Here is a 17,594-nt window from a genome sequence, read left to right as displayed (position 1 = left end):
TTTTTAACAAAGATATATATTTTGATATGTACATTAAAAACCATTTATACATACTTTATTATGTCTACGTTACTTTAAAAATTGTTATACCTTTAATTATTATTATTCTTCATAACAATACATATATTCTTGATAATATATAAATATTTTTTATTCGTATTATAATCTGCAAAATTTTATTTACGACATTAAGTGCTGTAAATATTACATTTCTCGATCTTCTTCAAAGGATCCACCACTTTTGTAATAAAAGATGTGACATTAAAATAGGACTGTTTTTATTAGAAAGAAGTACATAGAATTAGAAATATGTACTTCAAGCTTTCCCTTTTACTTCATCACTTTCGCTTTCCCACTATCTTCTTACAATAATTTATATTACAACTACTTAAAAGAGTTCTGCATCAAAATAATATAAAATCATTAATCGAAAAGCGCATATTTATTGACTTAATATTTCGTTCATATCGATTGGTTTGCTGGGTTCAATGTACGCAAGCAATCATTCATAGTTCGAGGAAACTTCTTCTCCTGAAAGATCTCGATAACAAATAAATTTACTGATTTAACACTGATTTAATGTGTAACACGTTCTGTTAATTTCGGTAAACTAATTTTAGTATTAATTTCAGAAACTATAGCAGTTTCTTGTGGCGTAGGAGAGGGTGCCAATTTCGGAAGCCGTAATTCTTTTGGCGATACTTTTCTAGACGTATGAGAGGAAGATTTGTCTGGACTCTTTAATCGAAGACTGTTAGGAGGACGCGGAGAATTAGGAGATTTCATTGCTTTATCTTCTAGACCTTTTACCGAAGTACCGCTGGAAGGACGCGGGGAAATAATAGATTCCATTGCTCTGTCTTCTGGCGATTTTAAGGAAGAACTACTAGGAGGGCGCGGAGAAGTAACAGATTTCATTGCTCTGTCTTCTGTAGATTTCAACGAAGAACTACTAGGACGTGGCGAAGTAGGAGATTTCATTGCTCTGTTTTCTGCAGATTTTAACGAAGAACTACTAGGAGGGCGAGGGGAAGTAGGTGATTTCACTGCTCTGTCTTCTGAAGATTTCAACGAAGAACTACTAGGAGGACGCGGGTAATTAGGTGATTTCGCTATATTTTCTTCTGAGCTCTTCGGACGAGAGCTAGAAGGACGCGAAGAAACCGATGATTTTACTGTCTTCTCTTCGGAAATTTTTAGTTCAGAATGATTAAGAGTACGCGGGGAAATAGGCAATTTCGCTGTACTATTTCCCGGACTCTTTAACTGAGGATTATTAAGAGAATCTAAATTTATGGGAGATCTCGCCGTTCTGCTTTTTATTACGTTTTTATCTTCTGAACTTGAATTCTGTTTGTTCCCATCTTCTACCTCTATAGTTTCAAGAGGCGATGAACTTTTCCTTGGTTGTACTGTTTCAGGAGATTTAGCCAGACTATTTCTTACTGCTTTAGGAGTTACCATAGAAGATGGTGATGGTAGCTTTTGCGCCTTTGTTGGAGTACTTGGTGGTGGTTGTGGTGAATCGTCTTTTGCCTGTTCAGTAGATAAATTGATCTCTTCAACCATATTATCCTGAAAACCAGATTAACGTGTAAGTTGACATATTAAAAATATTATTATCGTTAAAAATATTTGCACTGTAAATTGAATTTAACTATATTTAGCGTAATTATTAAGAATTTTGATAAAAGTGTCAAATTTATAATTAAAAATGGTAACATCCGACTAAATCGCATATTCCATAAATTTGATGTAATTCATCATTGAAGTGTTACTTATGTGCAGACTGACCTTAATTTATAAATGCGGTGATTAGCAGCGATGCTTCTGTGTCCACCAAGTATTACATGTGAGGGTGAACTACACGCTGTGCTTATTGTTATCCATATAAGAAAATTCACCGAAGTAACTCATTAAATATTTAAATAGTCGAGAAATTAAAGCTAAAGAAAATCATTTCTATCTACTTAATATTTTAGTATTAGCATTTGTGTATGCCATTAACTACACCTGTGCTTTTATAAATTACGCTGCATGTGCTACAAATTATTACTGATTATTAAGAACAAAAAAATGTGATAATACAATTGTGCGCATAAACTTATTTCGGTAGGTTCTCTATTTTTCTGTTTTTATTCTATAGAAAAATTTAAAACATTAAATGGATATTCTCATACCATGTATGAAATGGACGTTGTTTTTTTTTTATAAAGAAATTATACGTGTAAGCAACATTTTAAGCTCCTAATGATAACAATTTTATATTGCATTCTGCAAATACTTTCTCCTTAAACGTTATTAAATTTACTTTCATTATTTTCTGTTAAAACATTTACTTAGAATATAGGTGTATATCTACAGGTGACAATATAGTTGTAATCCCATAAAGCACAAAAAATTACCCGATTCTATGTAACCAACTAATCGCAGTTTTAACCTTTTGAGGGTTTAATAAAAATGCTGGGAATATAAATTTAAAAACAAAAATATTATTATAATGGCTCTCTTGTTATGTCTGACAATATGTCGAATACTCGTTATACAATAATATTCGTATGAAGTGTGATTATTCGTAACGATTACGGCAACTTATTATTATGTATCTAATTTTTGTGAATCATCGGATAATTAATCAAGTTGAAATATGTACTAATCAGTATATGGAAGCAATAAAGTATAAATAATACTTGATATATACCTTTTTAGCATAGATTGTATGAATTTTTCAAAAGTCGTATGATTGAAAGAGAAAGAGAGAGAGAGAGAGAGAGAGACACATTTCTCTGAAATTATTTGCGATATTTCAGTTATTTTGCATCGACGTTTTACTTTATTATTGATTCTCATTTTTCAACTGACTGTAGATCAGTCGTAGAATCTAAGTATTTATTCTGATGTATACAACAAATAGAGATAGTTTACGTATCTACAGTAACGATTACGAATTTATCGTATTCTATCATTTAAATACAATATGAAACGTATTCGATGCAACCGTGCGAAATATTTTTTTTCTCACTCGATGCATCGAATATGATTGCTCATTGTATACGATTCTAATATCATTTGTATTTCTTGTGTTCGACTTTTCAACGGGGTTCCTCTACCGATCTACGTAGAGATGACAGCAACTTATTCCACGGGATAAGTTTCTTCAGAACCCGGCAATTCCCAATAAATCGACGCTCGACGTCGTAAACCTCATCCATTAGAGATCCATATCTTCGAACTCTGTTCTTAATATGCATCGTTTGAATTTACCGCGAGAAAGCTGCTCATAAATTCAAGCACAAATTGGGTGAGTCATAATTGCTTCACACTAAACTCTTTCTTCTTTCGCTAGAATCGAGCATACGATTTATATACTCGAGATGCGAATGCCGTAGAATAGTTTTCTCTAACGGATAAATTTCCGATAGATAAAATGTAAATTCGGTAATGGAAAAATCGTACTTGATTTAACTCTTGAACATCAAGGTGAGAGCAAAGTAAGTGAATTACATGGCGCGTAAAACGATTTAAGTCTTATAGCGTGCTGCTAAGCAATAAATCTATACATGTATCGATAAATGGAAAGAAAAATTATTGAAAAGTTTGATACTCATAAACTTCCTTAGCCTTAATAACGAATGTTACGGTAAAATTGATTTCCGTTTGATATTTCAAGAGTTAAAACAAATTGATTCGGTTTAATAAGCGATGGTTAATGAAAAATGCTAGAAACTATTCAAATACATTATACAGAGTGTATCACAGAAAGTGTTACGAGATAATTCCTCTAAAATTACTACGAGTAACAAGAAAATCTGTTCTACGTATATTTGTTATGGAATCTTTTGGATGGCAAAGAGAGACTTTCCGTGTTAAATTACGCAAAATATAGAACGATGTTTCATCCCAAATAAAATCTACTTGGAAATGCAAACACTGTACATTATTTCATTAAAAAAGAAAGTGTAGGGTCCTCTTTTTAACTCGCTAAATGAACAATTAAATAATTTAATTAACAAATCCTGGAGAAAATATTTTTTTCTTGTTTTCTTTAATAGTTTTAAAGGAAACAACTCGTAATACTTTATCCTATACACCTGATATAGATATATCATGTACAGAGTGCATACAGGAATCTCATTTTTACGATAAAAATGCATTGTCCAAATACACAAAGAATATACCAAAAACTTGACGCAGAATGTGTATATATTTATGTGTATATTCTAAACTTAGTAGTCATAATCATTCAATGAACGTCGTACACTCCGTACATGTTTTCAACAGGTGGTGATGCACAAAGAAAACAAAGTTTTTAATTGCTAATATTTTCTTCTTTCGTATCATCTTATGACAACGTGCAATTAATATCACCACTTCGAATTAATCGATGTTTCTTCGGTATGTCAGTACGTAGGGATAAAATTGATAATCAGTGCATCACCGCATTTTGTCCTGGTACTTCAATTATTTTATATATAGAGCACGTATCCGTTTTCTTGAATCCGGGAGTAGGCGAGTTTACGTAAACCTTTAATATTAGATTACATTTATAGCGTTTAATTATAGTTCCTATGTGACAATGTAATTACAGCGTTTTTCATTTATCTATTATTTCATTCTTACCGTTTCATTCGCAATATTCTTCTTTTTTATGTTATCACCACCGATATCGAATTTTATATCTTTTTACGTAGGCTGAGATTAATTTTATCGCGAAGCTTGCCTTTATTCGAACTTTAAACATTTTTTCTATGATATTAGTTAATTTTAGCGGGTTATCAACTGCTGCATTTTCTACTTTCCTCTCGTTTTTCTTTCACTTTTTTTTTTCTATCGCAATTTCGAAATCGAATATATCGCATAACCGTATTTATTTACGGATACTAATGTTAATCGAATTATATGTACGTTACACAGATTGATGAACGCACCATAAAAAAGCTAAAATAGAATTCAATTAGAATTAATCGTATAAGTAGCTCTATGACTTAGCATTAGGATTATGGTTAAAATTATTTATTAATCAACGTTATATTTTGCTTTTCGTTACCATAGCACATCCAAAGCCTTGTTTAGTACGACAGTTAGCTATTTACACTATAGCCGGAAAATTCGCGTTTCCTTATTCCAGTAGGTTTAACAAAAATACACCTACTCTCGGTCTCGTCAATTGCGATATCGATCAATTCGAACAATGAGTCTGACATTATGCGATCGTAAAATTGTTCTAATTGCCGTGCCTAGTGTGAAACAGTGTTCCAAGTGACTACGAAAAATGAGAATTCATTCGTTTAATTAAACTTAAACGTATCGCGTTACCGCATTTCCTTTTCAGATCGGAAAAATGCCTTTAGAAACGTTCGCGTCTTAAAATGGTTCTTATCGCAATGTATAAGCATAGTATTTTGCGCTCTTATCGTCGTAGGTATCGTCGTATCCGTGCAAATCTCAAATAAGGGAAGCATCGTGTCCTTTGTTCGAGTATCTCCTTATATGTAATATGTAAGTTTACGATGAAATCGAAGTATCTGCGTATTTATAAAAATTCGAAGAATCAGGCGTGATAATTGGTAAACTGTTTCGATGTGTTGGACAATTACGCTACGACAAGTATTACAATGATGTACGATTAATGTAATTTGTGTTCGGTCGTATGAAAAGTTTGGAAAACACATTTTTTCAATCTGAAAAAGTGTCGCAAATTATCTGAAGTGATTTCGTGGATAAATGCGTTAACAGGGTGGGGGAAATCATTTTGCCGGTGATCGTAGTGTTATACGCCAGACACGTATACACATCGTATACGTTATCGATCGTGTAAGAGCACATAGCGACGAGGAAAAATACCCCTTTGCCTTTTGCGCTAGTTTTCATCGATTAAACGCCAGAACTCCGTGCGAAAAACTCTGTCCCCGTATGGCACGTAAAAATGTCTCCCAGTCGTCGTTCACTCCAGACGATCGTGATGTTAAGCGCGATGTGAAATAGAGCCGGATCTGTCGTTAATCTTAAATCTTTTATTAATCGATTGAAAATCATATACGATACGCTTGCGAGAGCGTTACGATGAAATGAATTCGCACGACTATATGTATATGTTGCTTCTTCGTTTCTACGCGCAACGTTTCCACTTCATCGAACAACGGGTCAATACTGGCCGTTCGATTCGATGATCGAGGAGGGAGGATTACGGATGATTAATCAGACGCAAGTGACAAGGAAATCGGGTCTAGCGGTTGAGTTTTCGTGATCTAGCATTCCTGGTTGAGGTTCTCGTCCGATGTAGGCAGACCGTTCTTGCCGGCGGCGACCGTGCCAGGGGGCACAGGGCTCTGCGGGCACAACACATAGGATTAAGGTGGCCCATTAACCTCCGCGTTACAACCTTGCTAGCTCGTTCTAATCTGGGTCACGTTAAACCTTTGAAGCAGCGCACATTCTCCTCTTTGTACCAACTGTTATGTATTTACCACCGATTTATCATAAATCATTCACGAACTATACGTACGTACGTGACACGCGTAATATGTATTAAGGGTGTGGAGCAATGTCATCGTGATACGACGTATTGTAAACAGCGTAATCGTTTATGTCAATGAGTAATTTTATCACGTATATTTTTGCAAGAAATTCGCCTGTATAAAATAATATACCTACATAGACGCAATTGAAAATGTGCTTCAAAGGATTAAGCAACCATTACATCTTTTTATTATACAAGTTTTAGATATTTAAACTTTCTTCAGTTTCATCAGCTTAATTACGTTAGTTTTTTCTAACGCGTAATCTCGCAAAATTTAACAGATCGTAGTTCACAAAGGAAGAAAAACGTGTTGCTTCAAAATTATTTCGCAACGTGGTATGAAATTGTTCCATGAAGTACAAACGTATATAAATAACCGGAATTTACTCATTTGTATTTGTTGTCATCGTAAAAATGTTAGAAATGTAAAATAGAACTTGAAAGAAAGAAACTAGCGAATGTTATTTTGGTAATAATCCTTTGTCATAAAGTGTAAAATCATAAATGTTGGATAAAAAATTGCTGATAAGCATGCAACGCGTGTTGTCAAGCTTTTTTCGTGACAAATGGTGCAAACGAACGTGACACGACAAAGAATCTCGAGAAAAAAGATGTAAGATTCCGAAATGTTATAAAACCGAGAAAGTTCCTCCCAAAATTTATCGAACTAATCTGTTTGATGATTTCAATCTTTGAATATAAAAATCATAACTGCCACATTTCGCTTGAAACAGGATAATTATTCTCGAGATTTTGTAAGATAAAACGTACCTGGGATCCACTGCCACAGAGGCTTTCAGGATTAGTTCCCGATTGTCGAAGATAATCCCTATCGTTGAAAATTTTCTTGTCACCTCCACCTGGCTTATGCTTCACGTTATCCAAGGAACCAACTTTACTCTCAGCTTTGATGTCAATTTTTTGAGTTTGGATCTGAAAGTAACATTAGAAGAACCTTGGTTATTCTTTAATGCTTATTTATCGTAGGAAACGATGAATAAATGACAATGTAGATTTTGAAATTAGAATTTTAATTATTCGTCGATAACCTAATTAATTAGATATATAAAAAACGTGTAAACATATCCGTGTTTAGAAGATTTAAAGAAAAATCGAACTTGTAAATTTATCTTGAATTTATGTTCCATACTCGTTGAAGCCTCTCCGTATCGTGCTCTCTAAACTAACGATTTGATTTCTGCAACGAACATTTATACTAATCTCAAAACATGCAGAAACATGCTTTAATCCCTTTAGATTGAATTTACTTACTGCTAAAAAAAGAAAGTTTAAATTTGACAGACTTGCTTCGTATATTTCGACGATACACAAAAGCGACAAATATTAGTTAAAAACGGCGAATCATTAGTTGTCAGTCGAATCAAATTAGTTACTCCCTTTTACAATTTTGCGATTTACAGTCCAGATTATGGATGTGGGTTTCGTTTTGATATCGATGCGATGAGTAGCTACCTCTGGAGAGGATAACTAACATATCATGTCGTGAAATTATTTGATATACTTACGTCGTTATTCGAATCCTGAGGCGTCTTAGGTGGTGTTGCCGATGACTGAATACCAACAAACAATAATGACTTGTTAATAACGATGGGTGACAATACATGCGACAACAAAAGGAAAGTCGTACGCTAGAGCAGAGGTTGAAGTGTTTTTCTTTTTCTTCTTTTTTTTTTCTTTTTTTGCTAATCAGACAGTCCCAAAGGATCCGCATTTGAAAAAGATACTTTATTGTGATATTCAAGATTTCTTTGCATCAAGATAAACGAACAAATTAACAAAGGCATAGCGCGTAAAGTACCTACGTTCGATAATTATCTCGACCAGTCGAACGCGTAATTTTGTACGACGAAGAGTAATTTACGAAACAAAAGGTATCTCTGAGCCTGTCCTCAAGAAGGAAAGAACTTATAACAAGAAATAATTTTTCTTGATGCTAGAATTCTCGCTTTCTGTAACTTTTGAAAACACTAATTTTTTTAAGTAATGTAAAATGTACAATGTAAATGCAAGTCTACATTAACATTCTCTACATGCAACGACTCAATCAGAATCGAGATAAATAATTTTCCAGTCGAAATCAATCTGCCGCTCTCGCGACATGATCCAAACGAATAGCTATGATACTGTTTTATTACGAATAGACAAATGTCGAAGTAAAATGCAAACATTTAGTTAGAAAAATGATTCGTCACTACGATAACACCAAACGCTACAAACGGGTAATGTCAAGCGAAGTACATGATAACCATTGGCTTGAAAATTTGAAAATGTACATATAAATTTTCAAATACATCCGTTTCTATAATAGCTTCCATTAATTAGTTACGAATATGAGAGAAAACACAAACGTATGTTTCTTGATAAATTATGATTATATAGTACAACATAAATTCATGGAACAACTGGAGTAGGAAAATTTTAGGTATTAAACGAATGACTATGGACACATACAGACATGTTAATCGAATTACAAACTCGCTAAAATAAGTTTCGAACGAAAATAAAAGATTCGCTGAAGAATTTACGAGTATCTGTGCTTCTAAGAGTAGTCGTCATTCCTAAGGAAATATATTTCAAACTGAAATTCTTACTTTAACGCTACCACCGCCAGGAATGTGTTTGGCATTGTCCTTGGAGCCAACTTTTGGTTTTGCTTTATCTTTGAAGTCGAGCTTCACTGTTTCTATTTTCTTGTCACCACCACCAGGTTTGTACGTTGCATTTTCCAATGAACCGACTTTCGGTTTCGCATTCCATTGAAGTTTCATCTGAGCGATCTATCAAAGAATAGTTAAACGATAATAATTTTTCAATGAAAATACAGAAAAAAGGGAGGAATATATTTTAGACTAAGGGATTATAAACCATGCCATGTGCAGATTTTTTTATAGATAATTATTCGTAATTACGACGCTAGAAAGATTTGCAAAAAAAATGTAAAGCGATTAACCTTTTTATCGCCACCACTGGGTGTGTATTTCTCGTTCTTCGCGGCAATTTTCGGCTGCGCCTTGCTAAAGTCCAGCTTCCTATTCTCTATCTTCACCTTTCCGCCACCTGGTTTGTAACTTGCATTTTCCAACGAGCCGATCTTCGATCGTACCGTTTTTAAGTTCGGAGAGGGCGCCGATCCCACTTGAATTTTGTTCATAGGCAGTTCTATAGGATTCAACGCATATCATTAACACGCGTTCTTTGGAAAAATGGGCCAATTCGTTAGATAAAAATTAAAACAAAAATACTCGACGCAAAGCTTATCGAGCTTGTTATAAAATTTAGGCAAAAATTTCGATAATACTTACTTTTCTTCTCTTGACCGGCTGTCGACGAAGGAGTTTCTGGAGTTCGTGGTAACGATTTGACGGACTTACTTGGCGATTTTACAGGTGACCCAGCTGTCGGCCCTTTGTCAGCATCTTTCGATTTAGAGGGTGACTTTTTCGTCGGTGAATCCCCAACTCCGTTTGTGGTTGGTTCCTGCGCAACATTATTACGTTATTTTACTATCGATTCGATAATTTGTGAAACGTACAAAAGCATATGTGTTGAATGAAAATTATTTACCGTGCTGGATTGAGCCGACTCGTTGGTTACGCTGCCGTTTTCAACCTCTGTAAAAATAAATATAAACACAGTTTCTTTTTGTCGTTACATTAAGAAAAACAAAAAAGAAAAAAACACATAACAGTATCGTGATATTTGTGAAGCAAAATCTCAGTAGAATGTCTCGATTTCAGCGTTTATCTACGATAAACATGGCAAAGAACGAAGCTCCGCGTTTTCAAGTCGAATTTTTTAATACCTTTATTCTCGCTATTTTCTCCCGAAATTTTCTTAAACGTAAATAAAAACCTGGTGTCGTTGAAGACTTCTTTTCTTTTCGTTTGGCTGGTGTCGGTGCGCGTTGAACTTTAGGCGATTTAACTGATTTCGGCAAACTTTTCGAGTCCGGTGTCGTTTCGTCATCAGCCTTTTTCTGCTCCGTTTTTTCCTTCTCTTCTAATTCCTCGTTCTCAATAGGTGATTTCAGCGATTTCGGGCACTTTGGAGATCTCGGTGATTTCGGCGATTTTGGAGACACAGGCGAGTGAGGACTTTGGGATGGCGATGATTTTATCGACAGTGATCGTTGTTCTCCATTGTCGAAACCTTTCACTCCTTCTTCGGGAGACTTTAAGAGAGACAGTGCCGGTTCTGCAATCTTTTCTCCATCCTCCGATGGTACTGAAAATTCTTGTGTCTCGCTTGCTTCTTTTTCGGAAGCAGCAGGACTCACGGCAACTCTTTTCGCGTTCGTTTCCGAAGAATCTCGAAGATTATCGGGCTTGGAATCTTTTAAAACGTCTTCCGTACTTGATTCTTCGGTTACATTCGTCGATTTAGCCGGGGACTTTGAAGATGGATCTCTTAATTCTTTCTCCTTCGGAGAATGACTAAGATCCGCTAATTTTTCTTCCTCGGCTGATTTTTCAGGTTTCGACACTTCAGTGGGTTCTGGCTCGTCCTTGATCTGATCTGCTTTCGTCGGTGCTCTTAAATGTGATTCTTGTTTGCTTTTAACTTCTCCCGTTTCCTTTAGCAGATCTACGTCTGATTTAGTTTCCGATGCAGACACAGTGTCGTGTTGCTCCCCAGTTTGCTCCATTTCCTTTTCATTTTGATTTATTTCTGCCGGGATAGTCGCACGTGAATTGACTTGCGACATGGGCGGTGGATTTTTGAGTTCTTGATCGCTTTGTTTCTGTTTTGTATCCGTTGGTATATCCTCATGCAATTGTTCCAGAGATTTGGACGTTTCGTCATGTTCCAGTTCCTTTTGACTTTCGCTCGCTTCTAAGGGTGTACTTGACCGGGATTTACTCGGTGATGCGGATGGTTTCAGATTTTGTTGATTCTGATCATGGCTGGTTTTTGCCGGAGATTTATCTGTCGACTTAGACAGGATTTGCATTTGTTGATTGTTATCCTCATCCGATTTCGTTGGTGCTGTCGCACGTAACTTTTCTGAAGTTGTCGACGACAGGTTTAAATCTTGCTCGTTTTGTCCTGATTTAGCTTCTTCCGACTGCTTGGGAGATTGTTCAGGTGCAAGAGATACATCGATATTATCCGATTTCTCAATTTTACTTTCTATCCCTGGTTTGGTCACATTCCCCTTATTCGTGTTCTCTTTCTGCGTTTGATCTTCGACTAATTTCTTCTCCGGTTCGTCTAGTTGATTACCAACCTTATCTACTTCCTGTTTGTCTAACGATTTTGTCTGCGCTTCTTCGCCTGGTTTCGTGGACAACCTGTTATCGCTTTCCATCGTGTTGGAATCTTTAACAGGTATTTTGTCAAGGTTCACAGCAACTTCTTTAATTTGCTGACCAACTCCCTCCGCAGTCGCGTTGAATTTATTGTCCACTTTTCCATTTATCGTAGCGATTTCTGGCCTTTTCACCGACTGAACGTCACTCTTTGGTACGTTAGACTCAATTAAAACTTCTTGACCGGTAACGTTTCCGTTAGCACGTGGCGATTTTCCGTCCACTACAACATCATCGTCGTCATCGTTTTCCGCATTTTCACGAAATTCGGTTTTCTCCTTCGGAACAGGCTTTTCAAACTGCTGCAATTTCTTCGAGTTATCGACATCTGCCATTTTGTCGACTATTATTCGCGGAAGTGATGGCTTCTTATCTTCTCTTTTGATAACTAAATTCTGTCGAGATATGTTCAGCAATGATTCATTTCGTTGCAATGGTTTTTGTGCGATTTCTTGCGATCGTGCGAGAATGTCAGGATTCCGTCCTTGTTGAGGTGCGTTTGGGTGTTCTGGCCTTTGTTGATATGGTCCGTTCGGATGCTCTGGCCTCGATTGCTGAGGTCCGTTCGGATGCTGCGGCCTTGATAGATGAGGTCCGTTCAGATGCTCTGCTCTTGGATGTTGAGGTCGTTGTACGTTGCCTTGGAACCTTTGCGCTTGATAATTTCCAGGATGCGGCGGTCTGGGTCCCAGTTGCGAACGTTGCACGGACGACGGTGGAAAACGCGGATTTAGGACGATAGGTGGATGTTGACCTTGTTGCGGTGGCTTCTGAGGAAACGAACCTCCCGGTGATCTCGGAGATCCGTACGGTCTGACTTGGACGAACTGAGCCGGATTCGTTTGTCCGACTGGAGACCGATTATCAAAACGAATTTGCTGTAGCTGTCCACTCGGTCGTGGTTGTCCTACGGCACCATTATTTACAGGCTGCCTTGGTAATCCAGGTGGACCTTGCGGTCTCGCCCGATAGACAGATGGCAATGGCGGGTTTGATTTCACCTACGAAATAATAATTTTACTCGCGACAATTCGCGGTCGCCGCAGATCGCAAGAACAAATTTCCAAGTGACGTTTTAACGGTACTCGACAGAGATTCGTAAAATTGTTGTACAAACAGAACGACGTAATTAATAACAGTCGTGTTCTTTGCTTTGACATTGAAATATTTTAGATGTATGTAATTAACCCTTTGACTATTCTTAGCGCTTAAAAGCGCTTAGTACATCTGCGCTTGTGATACTGTAGGCACCTATAGGCGTTGCGAAAATTTAGTCGACCGTGATTCCAGCAAATCTCATTTGAACCAGATGTAAGCGAATGCTAATTCAACTACCGCTAATTACATATTCCGTTAGTTAGATATTATCTAAATATGTTTATTTCACAGTCTTTGTTTCGTATATCCTTAAGATGAAAAATTGAGATAATAAAAAGGTGAGAAAAACTACATGTAAACATGAAACGACGAATGATTCATGTTCGGATTCTATGGAAACAAGTGATCTTGAATAAATGAGAATATGAATGAATCAATGATATTGGTTTAATGTACTGGAATTCAGTGTCTTAATTATTTCAACACACATTCTCAGAAATACACGCCTATCGAAAAATTTCGCCGTTCTCGATGTAAATTGCCACTGAATTCCTATCGTATGGTACGGCTGGTACGTCTCAAAGTCTCCCATAGTCAAAGGGTTAATATTTCCTAATTCCGTGATAATATCTAACGAGTGATTGTTCTTTTAGTAATTTGCAACGTCTTAACTAATAGCGACGTTCCTTTTATTCTCAGTAATTCTTACTACGAATGTTTGTACCAGACTTCGATAACGATCGATTCGAGCTGTTCAAAAACGATACCGACGAATAGTAGAAACATGCATGGAAAATCTTGATAATCGATACTGGCCCTGAGCCCATCGATCAGCCTGTAATATAAAACGGAGACGTTTTGAAGATTCGTATTTACCGTACCTGCCACCGTTCGACTTTCTCTACTCGTTATGGGATTAAGCCACGAATGATTATAGTATACCATCGACATCTATTGCAATTCACCGAGGCATTTTAGATTGGCGTGACCTACAGCAGTAGCTTCCCTTTGGAACGCCAGGCTGTTTACCCTCGTTTCTTCATGGAATTCATCAACATTAAAAAATGTTCGGGAAGCTCGTTGAAACTGTTTGTACGAACGTGTCGTAAACACGAAACTTTCGACGCGATGCAAAGTAGACAACACTTTTATTCAATGATGGAATATCATCGCCGATAAAATGTATCTTTACTAGTTTGAAAATTGGCAGTGTAATGTCACGAGCATCGGTATATGGTGCTTCTCCTATCTATGATTCGCTTTTCATTTCTTATGACGTTATCAAATATTTCTACCGGATTATTAAACAAACACAGCTATTACTTGACAGTCTTTCGATGTCACAAATATCAGTTATTCGCTGTAGATATTTAATTACGATTGCAAGTCATTAATGTTTCTCTTTCGACTAAAATGAGCCGACACGTTATATAACTTTGTTTCTTACCTATGCGCTACTTTGAAATAACAGTTGATGCTCTAAAACGGGTAAAATGTAGTTTTCAATCAGATATCACGTTGATAGATACAATTAAATAATCGATATGCAACTTAAAACTCTCATTGATAATTCGAAGCTATTGAAAGAAATAGAACTTTTTAAAAATATTGAAACAAGAAGTTCTTCTAATCTTGTATAGTCAGTGTTTCTAATTGCTGGAGGAACGTTTAAAATTTTTGCGTGATTAGTAGTCTCACGAAACATAGTACATTAACGAAAGTACGTGAAAAGTGCTTGAACGTTTTTGTAAAATTGTAGCTTACCGCATTTAGTTCGCGATCCGAAGGAGATTCGGACGCGGTTCCTGCAGTTTGTTGCGAATCCATTTTTCAGTTCGTTCATACGCGATTAACGTTTAAACTCGCGTCGATTGGACGATCTTGTCACCCCTGACAAGATATTTCTCCATAAACCTGTTACGTATCAACGGGTAGTCTTCATCAAAGATTACATCAAAGAGATAATACAACTCTACGTAAGTGCTGATATTCCCAACCAAGTCTACGTTGTGTCTAATGAATCGTACTGAATGAGAAAGACGGTTGTCGTGATGCGTGAATCATCGCAATTAAATACATACGATGCTCGACGAAGCTTGTTTAATGAAACCATTACTAGCGAACTACTTTGATGGTTTTAATAATTACGTTCGGCATCTTTTCAAAATCCTGCAAGAGTAATATTCGCTTTTTCCACATTCTCGTTTGACGTTCAAACATGAAAACACAACTGTACACTTCGATCACTTTCGTTCGAAAATGTTAACGCGTAACATATAGCTTTGATGTAGCAGTGTATCAACGTTCAGTGTGTTAACATTTTGGAAGATGTCTATATATTCGACATATTCACGAGAGATGTGCCAGACAGATACAGAAGAGTATATACATTTGTACGATTCTTACGCGTATGACAACAGATTGAAAGATAAAATTGTTCAAAGTTCAAACTACTAGTTCCTGTGGATAATTCAACGACAATCAGGGATGCAATTTGCTCGATATTGTTATTTCTACCTGTTTTGATAGCTACATATGATGCGTGCAACAGTTATACCGTTCACTTAGAATTTACAACACTCTATGACCGTGCCTAAAAGTACTGCTATTTGCCAACGACAAGTAACGTGAATATAGCATTGTAGTCAGTGTCAATTTGCTTTCAGCGCATTTTATTAGTGCCTCTATAATTATTGTGGATTCGTACGTGTATGTGTGCTAGGTTAGAAATGGTCTCGATTTTCTGATCCTTTGCTTGTATCTTCTACTAATGAAAACTAATGCGATACAGTTGAATGGTACTTTCATGGAATGGAATTATTTCCGGATTTTTACCTCGCGTCATACCTACGTACAAACTCCATAAACACATACATAGAAAACTAGTATTTACTACTAATTACGAAAAAGAAAACGTTTTTAACGCCAAAAAGTAATTAACTGCTGGCAGGCGTGAAGGTTCATTAGGAAAGAACAAGAAAGGGAGGAAAAAGAAGATGGAGAAAGTTTCAGGGGTGTAGAGCCTAGAGGATGGAACGCACGCAACCATTCTAACTGTAGAACACAGGAGGATCGCATTTCTACGTATAATAGTGGCAATGGTTAACCTTGGTAAATACATTGCTGTAGGTATCACGAAACCATGGCAGCTTCGTGCGAAAGACCAATATAATTGAGGTATTCCCACAACGCATTCACGATTTGACTGATTACGACGTTAGAGTATTTTCTTTGAGAACATAGGTATGCCTCGTATATCAAAACGTCCAAGTCTTTACTAACTTTATCGCACATGCAAATCTATCATATCGAAACACATAAAGAGCAACGATCGTGTACTTATGATATGATCAAATTTTGAAATTAATTTGTTTTCTATCACGCAAATTTTTACCTCGCGATTTAATGTAAATGAGCTATATTTTTACCAAGTCTTCGTCATCGATTACAACTGAATTTCTTCGTCACCAATTACAACCGAATTTCTTCGCCAACTCAAGCCAGACGTTTTTTCTGGCTTTGGTATAACGTCTGCGTTTGATTAAAATACCAGGTCAATGTATTATAGTCGTTCATATATAATTAATACGATCTGTAACCTTCTAGTAACCTTCAGACGTATTTATCAGTCGAGGCATCTACTACTTTCTTCTTTTTTACCCCTTCAATGTACTCACGAAAATATCGCCCACGATTCTCTTACACCCTTCTAGTGTACACGACCTTCCTAAGAATTTTCCGAATCTATACGGGCCAGAATTTCGTGCGAACTCGATTTCAGTGAACACGTGATTCAGCTACTATCTGATGGTCAGGAATAACTACACCTTTCGAAATCGACTCGTTTAACCCCTTCTTGTGATTTATGGGATAAGCTTTTTGACCGAGAACAGCCTTGTAGCTTGTTTGCTCATTTACTCTTTTGTTCAGTTGCTGCGCTCCCCTTTCGGTAAATTTGTTTCGAATAGAATTTATTCGAGCAGCGTTACTTAATAGTTACACGTTGCATACTATTTAAATGGAATCAGGAACCTTTCAATTTGATCAGACGCCGCTAGACGTCAAATTAATTCGACCGTTGAACCTCGTTTCCACAAGATGACCGGGGAATCATTTTGGAAGATAATTGCTGGTATATCAAAGTCTTTCGTTCTGATTTTCTAGGGAGACCGAGAAACAGGTCATATACAGCGTGTCTGTACTACTCGGCAAGTGCCCATTCCTGAAGTTATTGATCCGACCCGGCGAGCGTGTTCGAGTCTACCGTTTATATGCACACGGATGCACATCGTGTAATACGGTTAAGTTAACTTGCTAATGAGTGCACGCGTCATAAAAAAAGCTTGCGACACTTCTGTGACGAATGTCACGCGGGCTATTACCGGATTCGAGTCATCTTACGTGAATATAGCACGGAGAATGTCTCGCCACGCCATTTTCCGATCGACATCAGGACTTAACCCTGAACTACTGTCCGTCGGGTTACCCTGATTCCTGTTAACGACTGCCACTAATGTATCTCGATATATAAATAAAATTACGGCACGTTTTTGTTAAATTCAACATTAAATTAACAGATTCGCATTTTTGGTAATCTGGCTCGATTATCATATTCCGTAAGAGAGGTGTTTTAATAATTATGAACG

The 17,594-nt window shown here is 36.6% G+C and overlaps 2 protein-coding genes across 6 annotated transcripts in view; both read right to left on the bottom strand.

Moving 5' to 3' along the window:
• Positions 1-14: 14 nt before the first annotated feature.
• Positions 15-2,392, bottom strand: LOC117230723 (proteoglycan 4-like). The gene is made up of 2 exons (XM_033488440.1): positions 1,795-2,392; positions 15-1,575 (listed from the first exon to the last, which is right to left on the bottom strand). Exon 2 carries the CDS (start codon positions 1,567-1,569, stop codon positions 577-579), a length of 993 nt encoding a protein of 330 aa, XP_033344331.1. The 5' UTR covers positions 1,570-1,575; positions 1,795-2,392; the 3' UTR covers positions 15-576.
• A 421-nt stretch (positions 2,393-2,813) lies between these two features.
• Positions 2,814-17,594, bottom strand: part of LOC117230720 (microtubule-associated protein tau) — a 31,933-nt gene continuing 17,152 nt past the window's right edge. Inside the window, exons 2-10 of one of the 5 annotated variants that reach the window (XM_033488435.1) lie at positions 14,713-14,862; positions 10,394-12,851; positions 10,106-10,152; positions 9,913-10,018; positions 9,492-9,700; positions 9,133-9,318; positions 8,047-8,091; positions 7,292-7,453; positions 2,814-6,329 (exon numbers count right to left, since the gene is read on the bottom strand). In XM_033488435.1, the coding sequence (XP_033344326.1) occupies positions 6,249-6,329; positions 7,292-7,453; positions 8,047-8,091; positions 9,133-9,318; positions 9,492-9,700; positions 9,913-10,018; positions 10,106-10,152; positions 10,394-12,851; positions 14,713-14,775 (3,357 nt within the window). In that variant the 5' untranslated portion in view covers positions 14,776-14,862 and the 3' untranslated portion in view covers positions 2,814-6,248. Of the gene's footprint in view, positions 6,330-7,291; positions 7,454-8,046; positions 8,092-9,132; positions 9,319-9,491; positions 9,701-9,839; positions 10,019-10,105; positions 10,153-10,393; positions 12,852-14,712; positions 14,863-17,594 lie in introns of those variants that run through there. The other 4 variants (XM_033488432.1, XM_033488433.1, XM_033488434.1 and 1 more) reach the window with 4 other exon arrangements.

Source organism: Bombus vosnesenskii, unplaced genomic scaffold, assembly GCF_011952255.1.
Source record: "Bombus vosnesenskii isolate JDL3184/JDL3185 unplaced genomic scaffold, Bvos_JDL3184-5_v1.1 scf7180000013267, whole genome shotgun sequence".
Lineage (NCBI taxonomy): Eukaryota > Metazoa > Arthropoda > Insecta > Hymenoptera > Apidae > Bombus > Bombus vosnesenskii.
The sequence above is the reverse complement of the archived record's forward strand: the minus strand, read 5'-3'. Positions and strand labels throughout refer to the sequence as shown.